Below are 18,139 nucleotides of genomic sequence, written 5' to 3' on the forward strand. Positions count from 1 at the left end.
TAAGCCAGTATGGCATTAATTTGGAACAATCATTTTATTGGTGAAGAAAACCTGTTGTCTTTTTTTTTTTCAAATCGATCAATGATAATTGTAATTACTCATGACGATATGTCATGGGAGCTTTTTTTTCTTTCTTTAGGCTTCGAATAATAACGCGGTTTAAGCGGTGCGGAACAAGCGGTTTAACTGCGATGCGGTTTTAACAGTTATAAAAACGTATAGATATATGGCATATGTAGAGATTTTTGTTAGTGTTAACTGCGGTGCAGGACGGAACGGTTCGTAACATTCAAAACTTTTAGAAAGTATGTCATGGGAGTATTAATTAAGGCATCAAAGTGTTGATCTAAGATTTTTTATAACCTAAAGACAATTTTTATTTAAATGAACTATTTTAATAAATCCGGATACGCGAAAAAGGAATAATGAATATGGAATGCACGATCATAAATAATGTTGTTATTTTCATTCTTTTAATTAAAAAGATTGCATAATCTTTATTATTTCATTAAAATGAATAGATAAGTTTTTATATTGCTTAATTAGCTTTTACTGGTTGTACAAAACAGAAACTAGTTTATAACAGAATTGAGTCTCTGGATTTATTCTGTTTTCAACAAGAAAGAGAAATGTTAGTTTTGTTTTGCTAGACTGGAGAACTTATAAAATAAGACTAAGGGATTTCCCTAAAAGTAAAACAAAATAGTTTTCTTGTAAAACAAAATAGTTTTCTTTTTACAAAACTAATGAGAAAAGAGAACAATATATGTTATAATTCCACTTGTTATTCCAATAAATTATGTATTTTTGTTACAATGTAAATTTTTTGTTTTAATAAATTCTGGTGTTGAATAAAATTGAGAAAATGTGAAGTGAAGAACAAAATTCCGCTTTTATTCTAATAAATTATGTATTTTGTTACAATGTTAATTTTTTGTTTTAATAAATTATGGTGTTGAATAAAAATGCGAAAATGTGGAGTGGAAAAAATGCTTTTATTTTTGCATGACACAACGATTGCAAAAAAAAAAAAAGAAGCAAAAAAGAAATTAAAGTCTCCAGCTCAAGAATCCACTTCTCTAGTAAGCTATCTACTCCTCTCTGTTTTACGTTAGTTTTTAGTTGATTTTTGTCGGACTTTAAGAGAAAGAGAAAGTGGCCTATCGACTATCGTGGACTTTCTCTCTATAGAGAGAGAGAGAGAGAGCAAAGAGGATTCGTTTACTTGCTCAAAGCTCGAAACTTTCATCTCTTCCTCCTTATTGGGGCTTTGATCAGCTTTTTTTAAATCCGGAGAAAAGGAACTATCTTTAGTCTCTGCTCGTAATCAAAATCCGATCTTTCTTGAGGCGTTTGAGAGAGAGAGAGAGTCTTGCTTCGATTTGGATCCCGATTAAAGTTTCCTTCTGCTTGCAGTTAGACTCCGTTGATCTGGACGGAGCTCCGGATCTCCGGGTCGTGTTAGCGAGGAATTAGGGTTTTACCCTTCCTTCTTCATTTCTCTGTTGATTCGAGGGGATGGAGAAGCTCACAGGCCCATGCTCGATGCTCTAGCATTCCGAGTATGAAGATGAACATGAAGAAGTTTCTAAAAAAGCTGCGGATCACTCCGAATCAACGCGAAGACGGGGAAGGCTCGGTCTCAAACAGGAGCAACAAGTCGAGTGATGCAGAGCCATCTCCTTCTCAAGATAGCCATCATAACCCTGAGTTCAAACCCTTTGCGGGGTTTTCGAATTGGTTAAGCTCTGTTGCTCAGAGGAAAAGCTCTAGCACAACAACTTCTTCCAATGCTAATAATAGTAGTAGCACAGGGGATGAGGCGAGCTTGGAGCGTGGTGGTGGTGGTGCTCCCGTTGTGTCTGAATCCGTGATGAAAGATTTGGGTTCTGGTACTTCCAAGGATCCTGTGGTTGAGGAAGAGTATCAGATACAGTTGGCTTTAGAGCTAAGTGCTAGGGAGGATCCTGAAGCTGCTCAGATTGAGGCTATTAAACAGTTCAGTTTAGGTTCCTGTCCTCCTGCTCCTGAGAATTCTCCTGCTGAGCTCATGGCGTATAGATACTGGGTAAGGCTTTTGACTCATTGCCATAATTAGAAATGTTTCAAAGTTTTCATTTTTTTTTTCTGCTAGAGAGTGATAGATACAAGAAAAGCTAAGTTGATTGTCCACTATAGAATTCCAGTAATGTGTGTTATTATACAAGAATCCACCTCAAGACATTATATATGATCTGGAATTTGGATGCTTTTTTTTGCAGCATTATAACTGTCTTGGCTATGATGACAAGATCGTGGATGGTTTCTATGACCTGCGTGGAGTGATAAATGAATCTTCCTTAGAAAAGTTACCTCCCTTAGTTGATCTTCAGGGGACACTTGTGTCAGATGGTGTTACTTGGGAAGCTGTTCTAGTGGACCGAAGCAAGGATTCTAATCTGTTAAGACTTGAACAGAAGGCTCTTGATATTGCAGCGAAATCAAAGTCAGTGTCTTCTTCAGGCTTTATGAACAGTGAATTGGTGAGGAAGCTGGCGGTTTTAGTTGGAGATTACATGGGTGGACCTGTTGTAGACCCAGATAGCACATTAAGAGCTTGGTGGAGTCTGAGCTACAGTCTGAAAGCAACCCTCTGTAGCATGGTTTTGCCCCTGGGTTCTCTAACTATTGGATTGGCTCGTCATCGCGCCTTGTTGTTCAAAGTATGTACCCTGCTCTCTCTTATTTTTGTTTTGTGTTAAAATTAGCATAAGAGAGGAATTCATTTTCAATCTTGTGACCGTTGAATCTTCTTACTAGTTTGGTGCATGTTCCGTTGAAATTTTGTGTCAAAGTCCCTAGTCTGTATGACTTTACGAATATTACAGACAAAGCTTATTGCACCTCTAAAACGCGTGCGGTGTTTTTGTTTCTTCTTTCTTATGAGACTTTGTAGGTTTTGTGTGATAGTGTTGGTGTTCCTTGTCGAATAGTCAAAGGACAGCAATATACCGGTTCAGATGATGTGGCAATGAACTCCATTAAGACTGATGATGGCAGGTGACGTTCATATTCAAATAAAATTCGCTATCTATATTTCTCAATTTCTGTAACACTTGTAGAGGAGAATGTGTGTATACGTAAAAGTGAACATTGGTGCATATGGATTTGGGTTTGTGTTGTATAGCTAACTCGCATCTTTCAAAGTTCAAATCTAATAGAGGCTAGATAAAAAATTTCTTGGACTATAAAATGAAAGCATGATTGAGTGTGTTTTTGGCTTGTATTGTGATTATTTCTGCTGGAGTTGCAATGTACTTCCCTAACTAATGGAAATGTGAACTTCAGGGAGTACATTGTTGATCTCATGGGAGATCCAGGCACCCTCATCCCCGCTGATGCAGCTGGACTACAAATGGACTATGACGATTCTGTCTACTCTGCTAGTCCCAGAGACGTTGATTCATCTCATGTAGCTTCTTCCAGCAGTTGGGTTGAGACCTCATTTGAAGAGCCCGCAGAATCTTGGTCAGCAGAACATCCCTCTAGGACCAAGGGTTCCTGGGAGGAAAAGCAATCTGAAGGTGGAGGTGATCTCATGATCCGTCCAAATACTTTTAAAGAAGTTGTGGGAAGCCAAAAGGCTCCAGTTCAACATCTTTCCAGCAAACCTACTCATTCTTTCGCGCATGCCAGATCGCCTTCTTGGACTGAAGGTGTTAGCTCTCCTGCTGGACGAAGGATGAAAGTAAAAGATGTTTCACAATATATGATCGATGCTGCCAAAGAGAATCCTCAACTAGCTCAGAAGCTTCATGATGTATTACTTGAAAGTGGAGTCGTTGCTCCTCGGAATTTGTTTTCTGAAGTTTATTCAGAGTCAATGGAGGCAACAGTTGAAAGCAGATCTGTTGCTGAATCCAACGATGAGAAAGGGGAAGATTTTGGAACCATTCAACAAGGAAGAGTCCAGAGCAATCTTGGTCCTGTGAGGTTTTTGCCTCCACTCCCAAGGCCGCAATCTAAAGCAAATACTCATGATCAACGGGAACACTCGGGACCTCTCGGTCATTTGTCTGATTCTTCACATTCTGAAACATCTACCGACTATCCCAGAAATGTTCCTGTTGCCGTAGCTGCAGCTGCTGTTGTTGCATCTTCCATGGTTGTTGCTGCCGCAAAGTCGGCAAACTCGGATTCCTCCACCTTAGAACTTTCTGTTGCAGCAGCTGCTGCAGTTGTGGCGACAGCTGCCGCAGTGGGAAGGCAGCTTGAACTAGATTCGCAAAGCAACGAGGATGGTGGTTCTGGTGGGCCTTACGGGCCAAGTTCAGGAGGAGAAAGAATATCCGACAGATCTACAGGCAATGAAAGTTCAAAATCTGATGCTGCAATTGATGATGTGGCTGAATGCGAGATTCTGTGGGAGGAAATTACTGTGGCTGAGCGTATCGGACTGGGTACTGTCTTATGCTCTCTACTATATGTATTAGTGTAACTAGTTCTACAACAAATAAGCATTTTAGTTTTATCATTCTTTATGCAGGATCATACGGAGAAGTGTATAGGGGAGATTGGCATGGAACTGTGAGTAGCTCTTAATTGGCAGACAGCCACACAGAAGTCTTAAATTTACTTTTTGTTTCAATAACGATGAAACTCTTGATTTGGTAGGCAGTGGCCGTCAAGAAGTTCATTGACCAAGATATTACCGGAGAGGCACTGGAGGAATTCAGAAGTGAGGTACAAGCTTTTCCTTCTCTGGAACCCTCTCGTACCTTTTCAAGTTTCTATGCTTTATTGCTAAGTGAAAGATTTTGTAACATTTCATTTGAATTTGATGCAAGGTCCGGATGATGAGAAGGCTCAGACACCCTAACATTGTTCTCTTCATGGGAGCTGTAACCCGTCCCCCAAACCTCTCAATTGTTACAGAATTTCTTCCTAGGTATTATTTTGATCCTTTCATAATGATAACTGCCCCTCTCCCATCCATTAATGAGCAGAGCTCAGACTCTTTTCTGTGTGTACTTTCCTTGGATATTTACTTTACAGCTTTTCACAAATTTGAAGGAAAAAATTGCTTGTGCAGAGGTAGCTTGTATAGGTTAATCCACAGGCCTAATAACCAATTAGATGAGCGAAAGCGTCTGAGGATGGCTCTTGATGCTGTATTATTACTCTTTTCACTTCCACTCCTTTTACCTCCAGTGTCTATTAGTATCTTCTTGATTGTTTCTTACAAGAAACTTCTTCCAACCTCCTGCAGGCTCGTGGAATGAATTATTTACACAGCTGTAATCCAGTAATTGTCCATCGTGATCTAAAATCTCCAAACCTTCTAGTTGACAAAAACTGGGTTGTCAAGGTCAGCTCTCCCAACTTTGTTTTCTCTCCGACCAAAATTATGTTACTATTCGTATATCTGTAATGGCTTTACATATTTCTCAGGTGTGCGATTTCGGATTGTCTAGGATGAAACTAAGCACATACCTCTCTTCAAAGTCAACAGCAGGCACGGTAAGCTGCTAGAAGAAATTCACTAGTTCATCAAACCGGAGAACAAATTTTCTTTTATCAGGAACAGCATGATGTCTTACTTGCCAGTACTTTGATTCTTAGCTAGGTTTAATAAAGTGTTTGCTCATTTCAGGCTGAATGGATGGCTCCAGAAGTACTTAGAAACGAACCTGCGGATGAAAAGTACGGTTTTTCTAAAGCACCTGCTTTCTATCTTTTTATACACGTGATGTTCCCCTTTTAAAGAACCAGATCTATCATGTGAAAAACAGGTGTGATGTGTACAGCTATGGAGTCATTCTATGGGAACTCTTTACGTTACAGCAACCATGGGGGAAGATGAACCCAATGCAGGTTGTTGGAGCGGTTGGGTTTCAACATCGACGACTAGAAATCCCTGAATCTGTGGATCCTAGGATTGCAGATATCATCAGTAAATGTTGGCAGACGTAAGTAGTGTTATTGTAGAATCTTTATCATTTTTGTTTTCTTGATGAATTTAGCTCTGGTCTGTAATGGTTATAATCTTTTTTTTTTGTTAGGGATCCAAGGTTAAGACCAAGTTTTGCAGAGATTATGACCTCTCTAAAGCAGCTACAGAAACCTATAATGAGTCCAAACGTTCAAAGAGCAGCAACTCCCAGTACTTCTTCAATGATCACTGAGCAGGAGCAGTAATAGAGTTGAAGAAGATGACTAAAGTGGGATCACTATGTGCATGGTTTGTTGTGGTGTGCCTGGTTCATGTGTAATTCCCCAATGTTTTTTTGCGTAACAAACTGTAAAAAGGAAGAAGGCAAAAAAGGAAAAAAAAAAGAAAAGAAAATTATTTTGGTAATGGTGGAAACATTGAGAATTGAACTTGAAAGCATGACTCTCATGTACAAAATTCAAAAGAATTCATCATTTACCTTGTTGGGAACAAAAGACTCATTTATTTCAGTGATATTTGACTGGTATTACTACTTATTACAATGAATAGACCTTTAAACTGTTGGTGGACTGGACACAATTGGAAACAAAGACAAGAAAGAAACCATTGGCAATTGCGGTGGGTTCAAAACCATATAGGAAAGGATTGTGACCTGATCCCGCTGGGAGTATGTAGTTGAGATTGAGGGAGTCTCAACTGCTCCTGCTTTAGTTTTGATCTCTTGTTAAATGCTCCAGTCTGTTGTTGTGAATAGTGTTGTAATTGACAAAAAAATATACTTGTGTGGAGCTGTTTTATGATTATATATCAAGTTATAATTTAGATTTATAAATTTAGATTATTTATTTCTAATATTTGAACAAAAAAGGAAGATTATTTCTAATATGTTGATAAAAATAAACATATGAATATGGTTTTAAATGATGGAATAAGTCGTTGACAATAAATAAAAAACAATCATGGAATAAGTATTTCCTTGGTTAGTGATTCAGCAAATAATAAACATGAGACGTGTTTCTATGGTGATGTATGTATGTATGTATGTATGTATAATACTAATGTATGGTTCGCAACCACATGAAATTCAGCACCACTCACATTTATAAAAAAAGACGGCTAATTTAAAACCACGAGTCACTTTTTTTTCCATTAAAGAGGAAAGGAACAGACTTTTTCTCCGGCGAATAGGAAAAAAAAAAAAGAGAGAAGAAGAGTTTGGTTTGGTTAGGAAGAATATGGTAAAGGTAATCGATTCCCATTACCTGACCATCACCGCCATTGTCACCGTAAGTCTTCTTGTGATCTTTTACTTCTCGTCGTTAATCAAGAGTTATCGAGAGTCTCCACTCTCCTAATTTCGTTGGCTGTTTTCTTATTTTCTGGTGGGTGGGGGGCAGGTGGTGTATCAATTCATATTCTTCGTAATCACAGCTCTTTTCAAATTCGATCAAGTTACCGACTTTGCCGGTATGATTGATGATCATCATCTTCTCAATTTCGGAACTTTCGATTGTGGTTACGAATGTGTTAGAGTTTTCCTTTCCAATTCGTTGACTTTTGCTAACATGATTTTGACTCAAAATAATGTTTGGTCAGGAAGTACAAACTTCGTGATACTTGCTGTCTTGACTCTGGTTCTCAAAGGCACTTGGCATTTTCGTCAGGTTCGTAAAAAAATCTCCTTTTCTGCATTGAGTTATTCTTCGTGATTCTGTAAAAATTGACTGACTCGGTTCTTTTTATCTTCTCAGGTAGTCTTGACTTCACTAGTAGTCGTATGGGGACTTCGTCTTGGCATGTTCCTCCTTATGCGGTTTGTAGTTCTTTCTACCCTTTACTTGATGATAACCACTTCTTACTTCATCATTTATGCTCTGTGCCACTATTCATTAACTAGTTAGTTAGTTTTCTTTTACCAAATTATAAACTTGAATGCTCTGATATCAAATATGCATCTACCAATATTGTGTGAGAGAGAGACAGAAACATTTAAGTATATTTGTGTGTGAATAGGATCCTGAAATGGGGTGAAGATCGACGCTTTGATGAAATGCGTGAAAACATGGGGAAACTAGTAGTCTTTTGGACTCTTCAGGTTACCTACTACCTCTGGTTTCTCTTCCCATCTTTAAAATTTAGATAAGAAACTAGTCCAGCTAAGCTCTATGCTTGTGATCTTAAATCGTGTGGGTTTTCTTCTTTTGTTTTACCTTTGCCAGGCCGTGTGGGTTTGGACAGTTAGTTTACCTGTTACTCTTGTTAATGCAAGCAACGGTGGAAGATTGTTTCAGCCCGCAGATGTTATTGGTTGGGCTATGTTTGTTGCAGGGTTCTTGGTGGAAGCTATAGCTGATCAACAAAAGCTTCTATTTAAGAATCGTCAAGAAAACAAAGGAAGATGGTGCGATGTTGGACTGTGGAAGTATTCACGCCATCCAAACTACTTTGGAGAGGTTAGTATTGTTTATAGAAGACTTTGATCACATTTCACATATCGGTTATAATATTAATGGAGGGTGATTATGAATTTCAGATGTTGCTCTGGTGGGGCATATATGTGGCTTCATTGCCTGTTCTTAAAGGTGCAGAGTTCCTTGTCATAGTTGGACCAATCTTTCTCACTTTGCTGCTTTTCTTCGTTAGCGGCATACCATTACTCGAGGTTCTCTCTCTTTCCACTTTGACACTTTCTGAATCACGCAGCAGAAGTCAATGTTCTTATTTTGTATGAATGCAGGAATCGGCAGACAAAAAGTATGGTAACTTGGGAGCTTATAGACACTATAAGAAGACAACCAGGTATCATACAAGCTCTTTTAACATCGTTATTGGCACTTGATATGTGTAGTATGAGACTTAAGATTCAAGTGTTTCCTCTTTCAATTGGTTTTACAGTCCCCTGATTCTGTTACCGAGAGGAGTGTACGGGTACTTACCAAAGTGGTGCAAAACAGTCTTTCTCTTTGAGTTTCCATTGTACAGCAAGAATCTCCCTCAAGAAACTACAGTCTGGTGAGTCTCGCGAGCATTGATTGAATTCATTCTGTTTTCGGTTTGCATATCTTTGTAACTCTACAAGGCTTGGCGTGTGAACTAATGAGCTTTCTGCAATTTTCTTATGCGCAAGGGATAGAGGAAACTCAAAAAAGAAACATTGACTGAGAGATGAAGAGATGATTACAGTCTTTGGCCACATGTCCTGTGTTCTCTCATGATCAAACTCTCTTTTTGTATAGATTCTCATTCCGTCTTAAAATATTCGTGAAACGTGATTGATACATTGATTGAGAATACAATTAAGATTCAAATCAACCTTATAAACTGTTGAAAAGAGAAAAATTACATATGATTTAAAAAGTAATTTTCTTTGATAGTTTCTAAAGGAAAAAAGCTAATGAAGGGAACTATTATTGAAATTCTCTAAGGAAATAACTGCACCTGATCTGAGTTCACTCGAGGAAGAATCACTGGAATGAGATAATAAAATGTATAGTACCCAGAGATGAAGGCAAACCAGATAGACCAAAGCCCAGATTTTTGCAGTGGGGTTTCTACGCAAGAAGACAGTTCCAGAGACGAATATAGCGTTTAGTTGCATCACTAACCATCCCAAATGTCTCTTGCCTGACCTGATTTTATCTTGGAAAGCTGGTTTGAACTTTGATCCTGACAGTTTCCATTCTCCTGCTTCAAGATCTTGGGAGGAAGCTTCGGTTGCAGACATACCTTTGTTTTCTTCTATAAGCCTTGATACAGCCTAGCAAATAATCAAAATTGGGTTGTGTGTGAAGAACACATATCTTTTCTTTTAGGAGAAGATTGGTGGGATTCATCTATATACCTCGATTCTAAATGATATAGTTGCTTTCTCCGAGGATAGCGCTTCGACCTGGCAAATTTAGTAAGAGTGTTGGAAGTTTTAGATTAGTTTTGTCTGAATTCTCTTTATTTATAGTGGGCATATACCTGGGATTGTTTTTGAATAAGATGGTCTGTTAGCTGATCAAGCCTTCTTTTCAGTTCAATTTCCACTTCAGTTGGTTCTTCGAGTTCTTTCCTCATTGTATTGATGTCTGCTTCCAGTTTATTTGCCTGGAGTTTCACAATTTCAAAAAGAACAGTGAGAGATTTTCACAAAAGCTCAACCATATATAGTGAGTTCCCAACCTTTCATAGAAAATTATACAGCTTCATATACTAAATGAGAATAATAATTCCATATGAAACCTGAAGAGTAAGTCAGTTAGACAATTGCGGTACCTTATCTTGTAACCACCCGATTTTATCAGTGAGCAACGAAATCTCTGCTTCAAGCATTTGGTGTTCGAACATATCTCCTCTAGATGCATCCAACTACATATACGCAGACCATCATTCTCATACCCAATTAGAACAAAGATTTCCACGCCAAAATTCTGAAAAGAGGAAGAGAAGAATCAAGGCACCTTGTTTACGAGATTTCCTCCTTGGATATTAGAAGTTTTTCGCTTCAGTCCTACATGATAAACACTTCTTTAGAATTAAAAGACTATAATAAATCAGTTATTATCCCCAAATGACAATGAGAAGTATAACAGGGTCATTTGGGGTAGAGGAAGCTTTCTTTTTTTGACATCAAGAAGCTTTCTAGAAGAGGGAAGGCTTTAATATATGTACGTAACTATACTCTCCGAAAGAAAAAACATATACCTTCAAGGGCAGACTCTTTAAGCTCAACTTGTTCTCGGAGTACTGCTACCTGATCTATCTGGTCACATCAGAAAAGAAAGAGATTAGTAAGCAAATGCAGATATAAAACTTAGTGAGAAAAAGCTTGGTTGAAGCTTTCTTTGCATCGGACACTCTACATCTTTAAGTTACAACAGCAACCATGAACCATTTTTACCTTTGTACATTCCAGCTAATTAAAGCAAACCAAGAAACAAGATAAAAAGATACAATCTATACCTGAGCTTCAAGCTTCTTCTGCCCAGCAGCAAGCGATCTTGTAAGTTCAGCGTTTGCCGCCTAAAACAATCCATTTTCAATGTCAGCATCTTGCTCCACTTATAAGGTAACAACACTAAAATCAATTTGACTGTCGGCAAACAATATACACATTCTGTAATACCTCTAATCCTGCTAAGCGTGAGAAAACTTCCATCCTAGTGTTGTTATGCTTCTGCTTTTCAAGGTCGGCAGCTTCCAGTGTTTCCATCATGTTTGTTTGCAATTCCGCAGCCTAGAGAAATAGGACAAAAACAGCATATATAGTTAGTTCACCGAGCTCGAATAATACAAATATCAAACATATTATAGATCTTCACAGCTATCATAAGCACAGTGATTTTTGCAGTTCCGGCCTAATGGTACAACTACTTTTTTTGCTAGTGTTCGACAATAATGAATATGCCATTTCTTAATCTGAATCAAGTAACACCCGTGCTTGCATATTGTCAGCTAAAACACGAAGCAAAGTCCAAGAGCAAACTTAAGAATCAACTACCTCATAATTGCAAGGAAAAAGCTTGATAATTGTTTACCTCTTGTGCCTGTTGTTTAGCTCGTTCCTCAACTATTTTCTCCAAACTCTGTTTTTCACCCTCAAGTCTCGCTACCATATTCTCTCGCTCTTTGATAACCGCCACAGCTTTTGCTGCAATTTTTTCAGCGAAAACTTTCTCTCTTCTCCTCCTCCGCTCCTCCCTCAGACGCTCCCTCTCAGAGTCCGTGCTTGAATCAGACTCATAATCCGATTCAGATTCATCGCTGGACAAGGAAGAATCCTTCCTCTTTAAACCATCAGAAACATTTCTCCGCAAAATTTCTCCCCTCACTTGTTTCCCTGCACTCGGTAATGGCTCCCTAGGGAGAGTCTCCTTGGCAGATTTTGTGGAGCCATCCAGCGAAGGTGGCTCAGCACTGACACCCTTCTCACTCTCCTTGTGAGTTGACTTCACAAATATATCCTTAGAAGGGCTAGACACTTCCTTGTCGCTTGGTTCCTTATTCATCTGTTTTGGTGACTTCCCTCTTGAATCAACCACATTACCACTAGTCTTCTCACTCCTCTTTGCATCAGACACCGAGGGACTTTTCCCACCATTCCCTTGCCTTTTTACATCCTTCTTCAATCCCCGAATCACAGCTGCTCCACGGGGAGTACGAGGCTTAGGAGTGCTGGTCCCCTGATTCGGAGGAGCACTCAGCAGCTCTGTCCAGTCAGCGTCAGTGAGTGTAGGTTTCTCTTTTGTCAAACTTTGTGACGGTGAACTTGTTGTTGTTCTTTCTCGAGATTGATCTGGTTTGCGTAGATTTTTACTACTACTTAAGTAGCTAGGCTTTTGCTCAGTTGAGTTTCTCTGAGATCCACCACCACCAGAGTCACTACCATCATATGTTTTCTTCCTCAACTGATCTTTCAAAGAAACTGGACTTGAAGATTTCGAAGAGGTCTCAAACACCTCTTCATGTGTCTCAGACTTCTCATCTTTTCGAAGAGACTCTGCTGCCTGCTGATCGATCTGAATGTAAAAAAAAAAAAAACAATTTTACTCAATCCCCAGTTAGTACATTCCTAATCAATAAAGATCCATGAAGAATCTTAAGTAACTTGGAGCATATAAACTGATAAGGAGATCCCTCGGCTAAAGAACAAGTGAATTCATTAGCTTTTTGAGCTAGACATTTCAATTTCCCAGATGGTGTAACAAACAACATTGAAAATTTGATTTTTAAGATTTGGTCGAGCTTGGATCACGTCCATTTGAGATGAAGATCTTTAACCAACGAAACAATAGAGTGTAAAACCGTTCAAAACATGGAGATCGAAATTCAATTGGGACCTAACGCCTTCCAAATCGGATGATTCCATCGAAATGTTTCTGCCGTTTACTATACATACAATCGTACCTGTTGAAGAATGGTTTCGGCGGCTTTGAGCTTCGACGAGATCCAATTCGCCATTTTTCTTCACTGTCCTTTTAAAAATTGAGATTTTAAAGAGCAAATGCTTAGTCACCCAAAGTGATCCTGAATTAGTCACATCCCATCGGAGAAGAAGAAGAAAAGATTTGGAGGGTGTAATTAGCTAACCCAGAAAGAAACTCCACACCAACCAAACCGAATCCGGTTCATGATTAATTTGTCTGTTGGTTCGATATCTTCTTTATCGTTGTGTGCTCTCGTTAAACGAGTGAATCAATTAAACAAAGATAGCTACTTGGGCCAAAAGCAGGCTTTATAAGAATTCACAAACAAGTTGAACTTCATTTTTTGCCCATGCGATTATTCCTTACTCGAAGGAGGAGTATTGGAGTTCCACATCTCTTGATAGGATTCCATTCTTTTTAGCCTCCATCCTTTTTCTTTGGTGCCCAATTGGATTCTTTTTCTCGAGTTGCTTATTATTATTATTACTAGATCGTTTTTCCGCGCTACGCGCGGATAATTACTTTTAAAAATTCATAACTAATTTCTTGTGTAAATATAAAATAATCCATATTTTCATATATATTTTTGTGATATAGTCTCGTTCTTGCATTTTTGTAATAAATTTTTAAATTAGTTTACTAAAATACCAAAACAGAGTTTAGAATACAAAAACAACACGAATTATTATATTTTGAGCTACATATAAAAGGTGTAGTTCTAATTCATGTATAGAACTTGACTCTTATTTTTATTTTGAATTCCTTGATAATTTTAAAGATTTAGTTAAGTTTTTGAGAATTATGTTTGAACCTAATTTTATGCTTATGTTCAATTTATATGTGTATGTAAATTTGGTTTTATAAATGACATTTTTTGAAAATTTTCTTCTTATTAACAAATTGTGTCATTTTATAATTTCAATATAATTTTAAAGGTTATACCTATTTAACTTAGTATTTATTGTAAAAAAAATGATTGATATCTTAAAAATACCTTAATATCTCAATGAATATTAGTTAAACAGGTGTAATTATTAGGGATAAACATGAATTCAATTATATTTTGATTTGTGTGAAAAATGTCAAAATGAAAATTTAGTAAGATAGAAACATAGTATTTAATTTTATTCTATTTTTAAAGTTTTTTTGTTTGACCAGTTTTCAACTGATTTTATTTTACAACACAACATTAGGTTCTTATGTTTTTAAACCAACCTATAGATTTTTATATTTGAAGAAAGTATTCATGACATATGCCATATTTTGCAAATACGTAGAGTTCATGCAATATTGGTAGTTGAAATTTTCAATTGATAAACATGAATAGAAGTAGATATATTTTGTGGTGTAGTAGGAAAAACTCCAACAAATGGACGACTAAAAAGTTATTTTCTCCCTCTTGCCATGAGAATCAGTCTTTGGGGCTAGTAATGTTAATAAGATGTTTAAGATGTTGTAGGTGAAATTTCACTTTTTCTGTTGTTATTTTTGCTGCTTTGTTTAATTTAAGCCTGGAAATATAAAATTTTCAATATGGAACATTATTGTACCAGACATGTGTGCATATATATAAACTGATCAAACTTGTGGTTCCTTGCTGCAATTGTTTTAAGTGAGTTTAAGCCGCAATAATTTATATAGATAGTGTCATGAAACTATTGAAATACTTTAGATTTGGTTTCAATGATCATTAAAGCTTATTAAACTTATTCAATTTGGTTTGATGAAATTAAACCCTATAATTTCACACAACATAAGTAAAATAAGACTTTGTTAACACAATCATATATGGATCACAAGATTAACAAAAGTCTTAAGACTCCAAAAATATTAATAAAAAAATGTGTATGAATGAAAAACTAATATCAAAATCTCAATTAACCAAAAGCAAGGCCAAGACAAATCTCTTAATAAAAAACATTGAAAAAAGCTCAAGAAACCTCTGCATATGTAAGTAAACTTTCTTCGCCTCAGTCTTAGATTTCTTGAGAAGACTGGAAGTTCTGAACTCAACATTGTTTCTAATAGAGCTCCACCAGAGAACGGTTAGAGGTATTGTGGCGAGGTGCCAAATAGAGTGAGCTTTCATACGGAGAGAGAAGTCATATATCTCTAAAACCATAGCTAAGCCACAACCACCCACAGTTTCCAATTAGAAGGATGTCTAGAAACAGCGGCCCATCTTGCCCATAGGAAAAGCTGAGCAACTCCCATGGCCACACACACAATCATGTTCCAACCTGTAAACATTGAACTCACAAAGAATACGGAGAACAAAAAATAGAATTGGTTTCAGAAAGGAGACAAAAATTTTCTGTATATCATAGTCAAGTTTGTATAAGTTAATGTACATTATGTGTGAGGTGACAAAAGCTAGTACTGGAGGGGATACCATGACTCTTGCAGCCTCCACCCGCACATCAAAGGTTCTTAAGATGGATACGATGAGTGAGAATCCGAGAATGGCTATTGCAGATGAGTAGTCCAACGTCTTTGTGATGTCAACATCCCTGAGAACCATAGAGACGGATCACCAGAAGACTGTGGATGATAAAATAAATGTGTATATGATTACCGAGTGTGGAAAACTGCACTCCAGAACCAAGAGTTCATGCACAGGAAACCGTACAAACCGACGTATTGATAGTAACCCGTCTGGCTGTCTTATCGTTTTTGGGAGGCAACTTATAATATAGTGTAATGAAGATGGAGAGCCACCCATGGAAATGCATCGCTAGGCTTAGCACAGAGAAAACAACAGAAGCAGGCTCATGACAATGACCATCGGCTCTTCTTATCATGGCTACCATGTCTGTTTCCTGAACAAATTCATTGATTATTGCAGTTCTCTAAACATAACATCTAAATGTTGTAGCTTCTCAATTTTACCAAGGTATTCTCCATTGAGCCAGACATGGAACGCGTGGCCAAGGCTAGCAACTCTAACAGTAGGCTTGTCTTCTTAATTCTTAAGGTCACTGTTATTTATCTTGAACCTATAATATAGAAAATTAATCAGATAAAATTCTTATGTTTATTTTTGATGTTTTCTTTTTAAAATTCTGATCATAAAAAGAAATCCACTTGTACGCTTACTTTGTTGTGTACCATCCGTAGTCAGACTCGTCTTTGGAACACCTTGACATCAAACTCTATACCGAGTCCCAAACATCTTTCATGTTCCTGAGTTCATGGAAGTTTGATTACAAAAAAAAAAAAGAAATACATAAAAAAAACAATAGAGGAAGAATAGAGTGTTGTTCTCCTTCGAGTTGTCTCTTTAATTTGAAGTCTAGATCAACTCAATGCTAGCAATAGTCTAATATTCAATGCTAGTAGATCCATTAAACCCACATTGCGCAAAATGGATGTGTCGTGATGTGCCCTGCAAATGATAATATCTAAGTACTATAATATAACTAAAAACTAAAGTTTACTCTTTATAAAATGTTACAGGTTTATAAATCTAATTTCAAATCTTAATCTCAAAGCTTAAACTTAACTAAAAGCATTATTCCCCAAATCTCAAACCCCAATTATAAAGTTCAACACTTATACGACTTATAAAGAATTAAATCCATCCTTTTTTTTATCCTAGATCATAAATTCAAAATTTATAGTTGAACCCTTAACCATAAACTTTAATCTTAAACCCTACACTCTATCTCCTAAACCCCAAACCTTATTCCCAAAACCCAAAACCATATTTTTCAGCGCAAATAAGAAATGATAGATTTAAGTACCCAATGCAAATAATTTTTTAAAAATAAATAAGAAAGTTGGATTGTTATTGACCAATGCAAGAAGAGGGCGAGGATAGCCAACGTCTAATCTTAGCCGCTGATGAAGGTTGATCTAACGAACAAAATGGTTTGTTTTTAATATTCAATATTTTATTCTATTGTTTTTTGTCTTCTCCTATCTCTCCAGATCTGTCGTTCTCTTATCTCTTATCTTTCATCTCTCTCTCCCCTCTTTCTCCAGATTTGTTAATCTCTTCATCTCATCTTTTTTCTCCAGTGGTCTAAGGCATGGTCTCCTCTCCTCTCCAGTGATGCAAGGCGGTATGGTAGTCCAGTCTCATCTCCCGTTTTCTCCTCGGTGGTGAGCAATCCAGTCTCCTCTCTCCTCCTCCATAGTCCAGTCTCCTCTCTGCTCCTCTGCATTTCAGTCTCTTCTCCGCTCCTCCGCAGTCCATGCTCCTCTCTGGTTTCCAGTGGCAGCTACATCTGATTCTTCTCGGCATTCCTGCATAAACATCTTCAATTTTCTTGTTGTCTTTAGATTTCACTTCTTAGTTTCAACTTTTTGTTTGTGTATAGGAAGTTTGACATCAACATATTGTTATGTTTAGGAATTTCATATTCTTCTTGTAGTACTATAATCTTTTTTTTTTTTTTTTTTTTTGTAGTACTATAATCTTGTACAACTATTTCTGGTCTTATTTGTATAGTTAACATTATAATCAAAGCTTTATAAATTATTTTGTTATGACATTAACCAAAGCTTTTTTTTTTTTTTTTTTTTGGACAAATAACCAAAGCTTTGTCTGTTGCTATATTGGAATCCGAGATTTGATAATCAGACCCGTAGCTATATATTTGCTATAACTTTGCTAAGGATAGATTGTAGTTAAATACTGTGGCTATTAGATACGGAAAGTCTTTCGTTAAAAACGTTGCCACTGAGCAACGGACAATGTGGTGGCCATGCCGTCGCTATTAACTATGACCATTGTTCTCGTGAATCCGTTGCAAGCTAGCTATGAATTGGCAACGGCTCACATTTAGCGTGGACGCTGAGGCCACCGCTTCCATCCGTCGCCATCCGTAGTTTTTTATTTTCTCGCTAAGGATTGTCCCTCCTAGCTACATAAAATTCTGTAGCTATATCACTGATTTCTTGTAGTGATACTTGAGTACACAAAAGGAGAATTAGTTACCAAGGAGCTGTTTCCTTGTCGTGAAAAATGAAAAAAAGGCTAGAAAAACAGCTTCATAACCAAATCCAGAATTTCTAACTTACCTTTGATTCTTTACCAAAATGTTATAGTTTTGAATCATGAGGGTCCAAGGCGGTAAGGTTTAAGATAATACCATTACCAGTTGATAGCTGCTGCTGTGCTGCGATGAAGCTTGTGCACCATGACGAACGGGATGGTGAAGTCAACAGGTGGAATCAAATTTACACCAACATGTTCTCATCTAATAGGAACATTATGTTCCCTTCTATACACATTACAGCGACACATACATAAGTTAGATCACATAGAGGATGGATTGAACAAACCAGACGT

The 18,139-nt window shown here is 37.3% G+C and overlaps 3 protein-coding genes and 1 pseudogene across 5 annotated transcripts; 2 read left to right on the forward strand and 2 right to left on the reverse strand.

The window, feature by feature from the left end:
• The first annotated feature begins 1,056 nt into the window (after window positions 1-1,056).
• On the forward strand, window positions 1,057-6,466 carry LOC106346891 (probable serine/threonine-protein kinase SIS8). Of its 2 annotated transcripts, XM_048782428.1 has the most exons (13): window positions 1,065-2,068; window positions 2,262-2,702; window positions 2,936-3,039; window positions 3,328-4,439; window positions 4,526-4,566; window positions 4,654-4,722; window positions 4,827-4,927; window positions 5,072-5,150; window positions 5,249-5,347; window positions 5,431-5,499; window positions 5,633-5,682; window positions 5,772-5,948; window positions 6,042-6,466. In XM_048782428.1, the coding sequence occupies exons 1-13, from the start codon at window positions 1,565-1,567 to the stop codon at window positions 6,175-6,177; spliced, it is 2,982 nt and encodes a 993-aa protein (XP_048638385.1). In that variant the 5' UTR covers window positions 1,065-1,564; the 3' UTR covers window positions 6,178-6,466. The 2 variants fall into 2 exon arrangements, with proteins under 2 accessions (XP_048638386.1, XP_048638385.1); XM_048782429.1 differs by lacking the exons at window positions 5,249-5,347; window positions 5,431-5,499; window positions 5,633-5,682; window positions 5,772-5,948; window positions 6,042-6,466 and having other exon boundaries at window positions 1,057-2,068; window positions 5,035-5,149.
• Window positions 6,467-7,060: 594 nt separating this feature from the next.
• LOC106346893 lies at window positions 7,061-9,244 on the forward strand. 2 transcript variants are annotated; one of them, XM_013786357.3, is made up of 10 exons: window positions 7,061-7,218; window positions 7,330-7,399; window positions 7,529-7,596; window positions 7,684-7,745; window positions 7,946-8,027; window positions 8,152-8,385; window positions 8,466-8,594; window positions 8,670-8,731; window positions 8,828-8,944; window positions 9,060-9,244. In XM_013786357.3, the coding sequence occupies exons 1-10, from the start codon at window positions 7,168-7,170 to the stop codon at window positions 9,088-9,090; spliced, it is 906 nt and encodes a 301-aa protein (XP_013641811.2). In that variant the 5' UTR covers window positions 7,061-7,167; the 3' UTR covers window positions 9,091-9,244. The 2 variants fall into 2 exon arrangements, with proteins under 2 accessions (XP_013641811.2, XP_013641812.2); XM_013786358.3 differs by having other exon boundaries at window positions 9,066-9,244.
• On the reverse strand, window positions 9,145-13,088 carry LOC106346892 (golgin candidate 2). The gene is made up of 10 exons (XM_013786356.3): window positions 12,824-13,088; window positions 11,455-12,435; window positions 11,043-11,153; window positions 10,880-10,939; window positions 10,622-10,679; window positions 10,378-10,427; window positions 10,193-10,285; window positions 9,899-10,024; window positions 9,774-9,821; window positions 9,145-9,689 (listed from the first exon to the last, which is right to left on the reverse strand). The coding sequence occupies exons 1-10, from the start codon at window positions 12,875-12,877 to the stop codon at window positions 9,324-9,326; spliced, it is 1,947 nt and encodes a 648-aa protein (XP_013641810.2). The 5' UTR covers window positions 12,878-13,088; the 3' UTR covers window positions 9,145-9,323.
• A 209-nt stretch (window positions 13,089-13,297) lies between these two features.
• LOC106409504 lies at window positions 13,298-17,318 on the reverse strand (annotated as a pseudogene).
• Window positions 17,319-18,139: the final 821 nt, after the last annotated feature.

Source organism: Brassica napus, chromosome A6 (genome assembly GCF_020379485.1).
Source record: "Brassica napus cultivar Da-Ae chromosome A6, Da-Ae, whole genome shotgun sequence".
NCBI classification, from domain to species: domain Eukaryota; kingdom Viridiplantae; phylum Streptophyta; class Magnoliopsida; order Brassicales; family Brassicaceae; genus Brassica; species Brassica napus.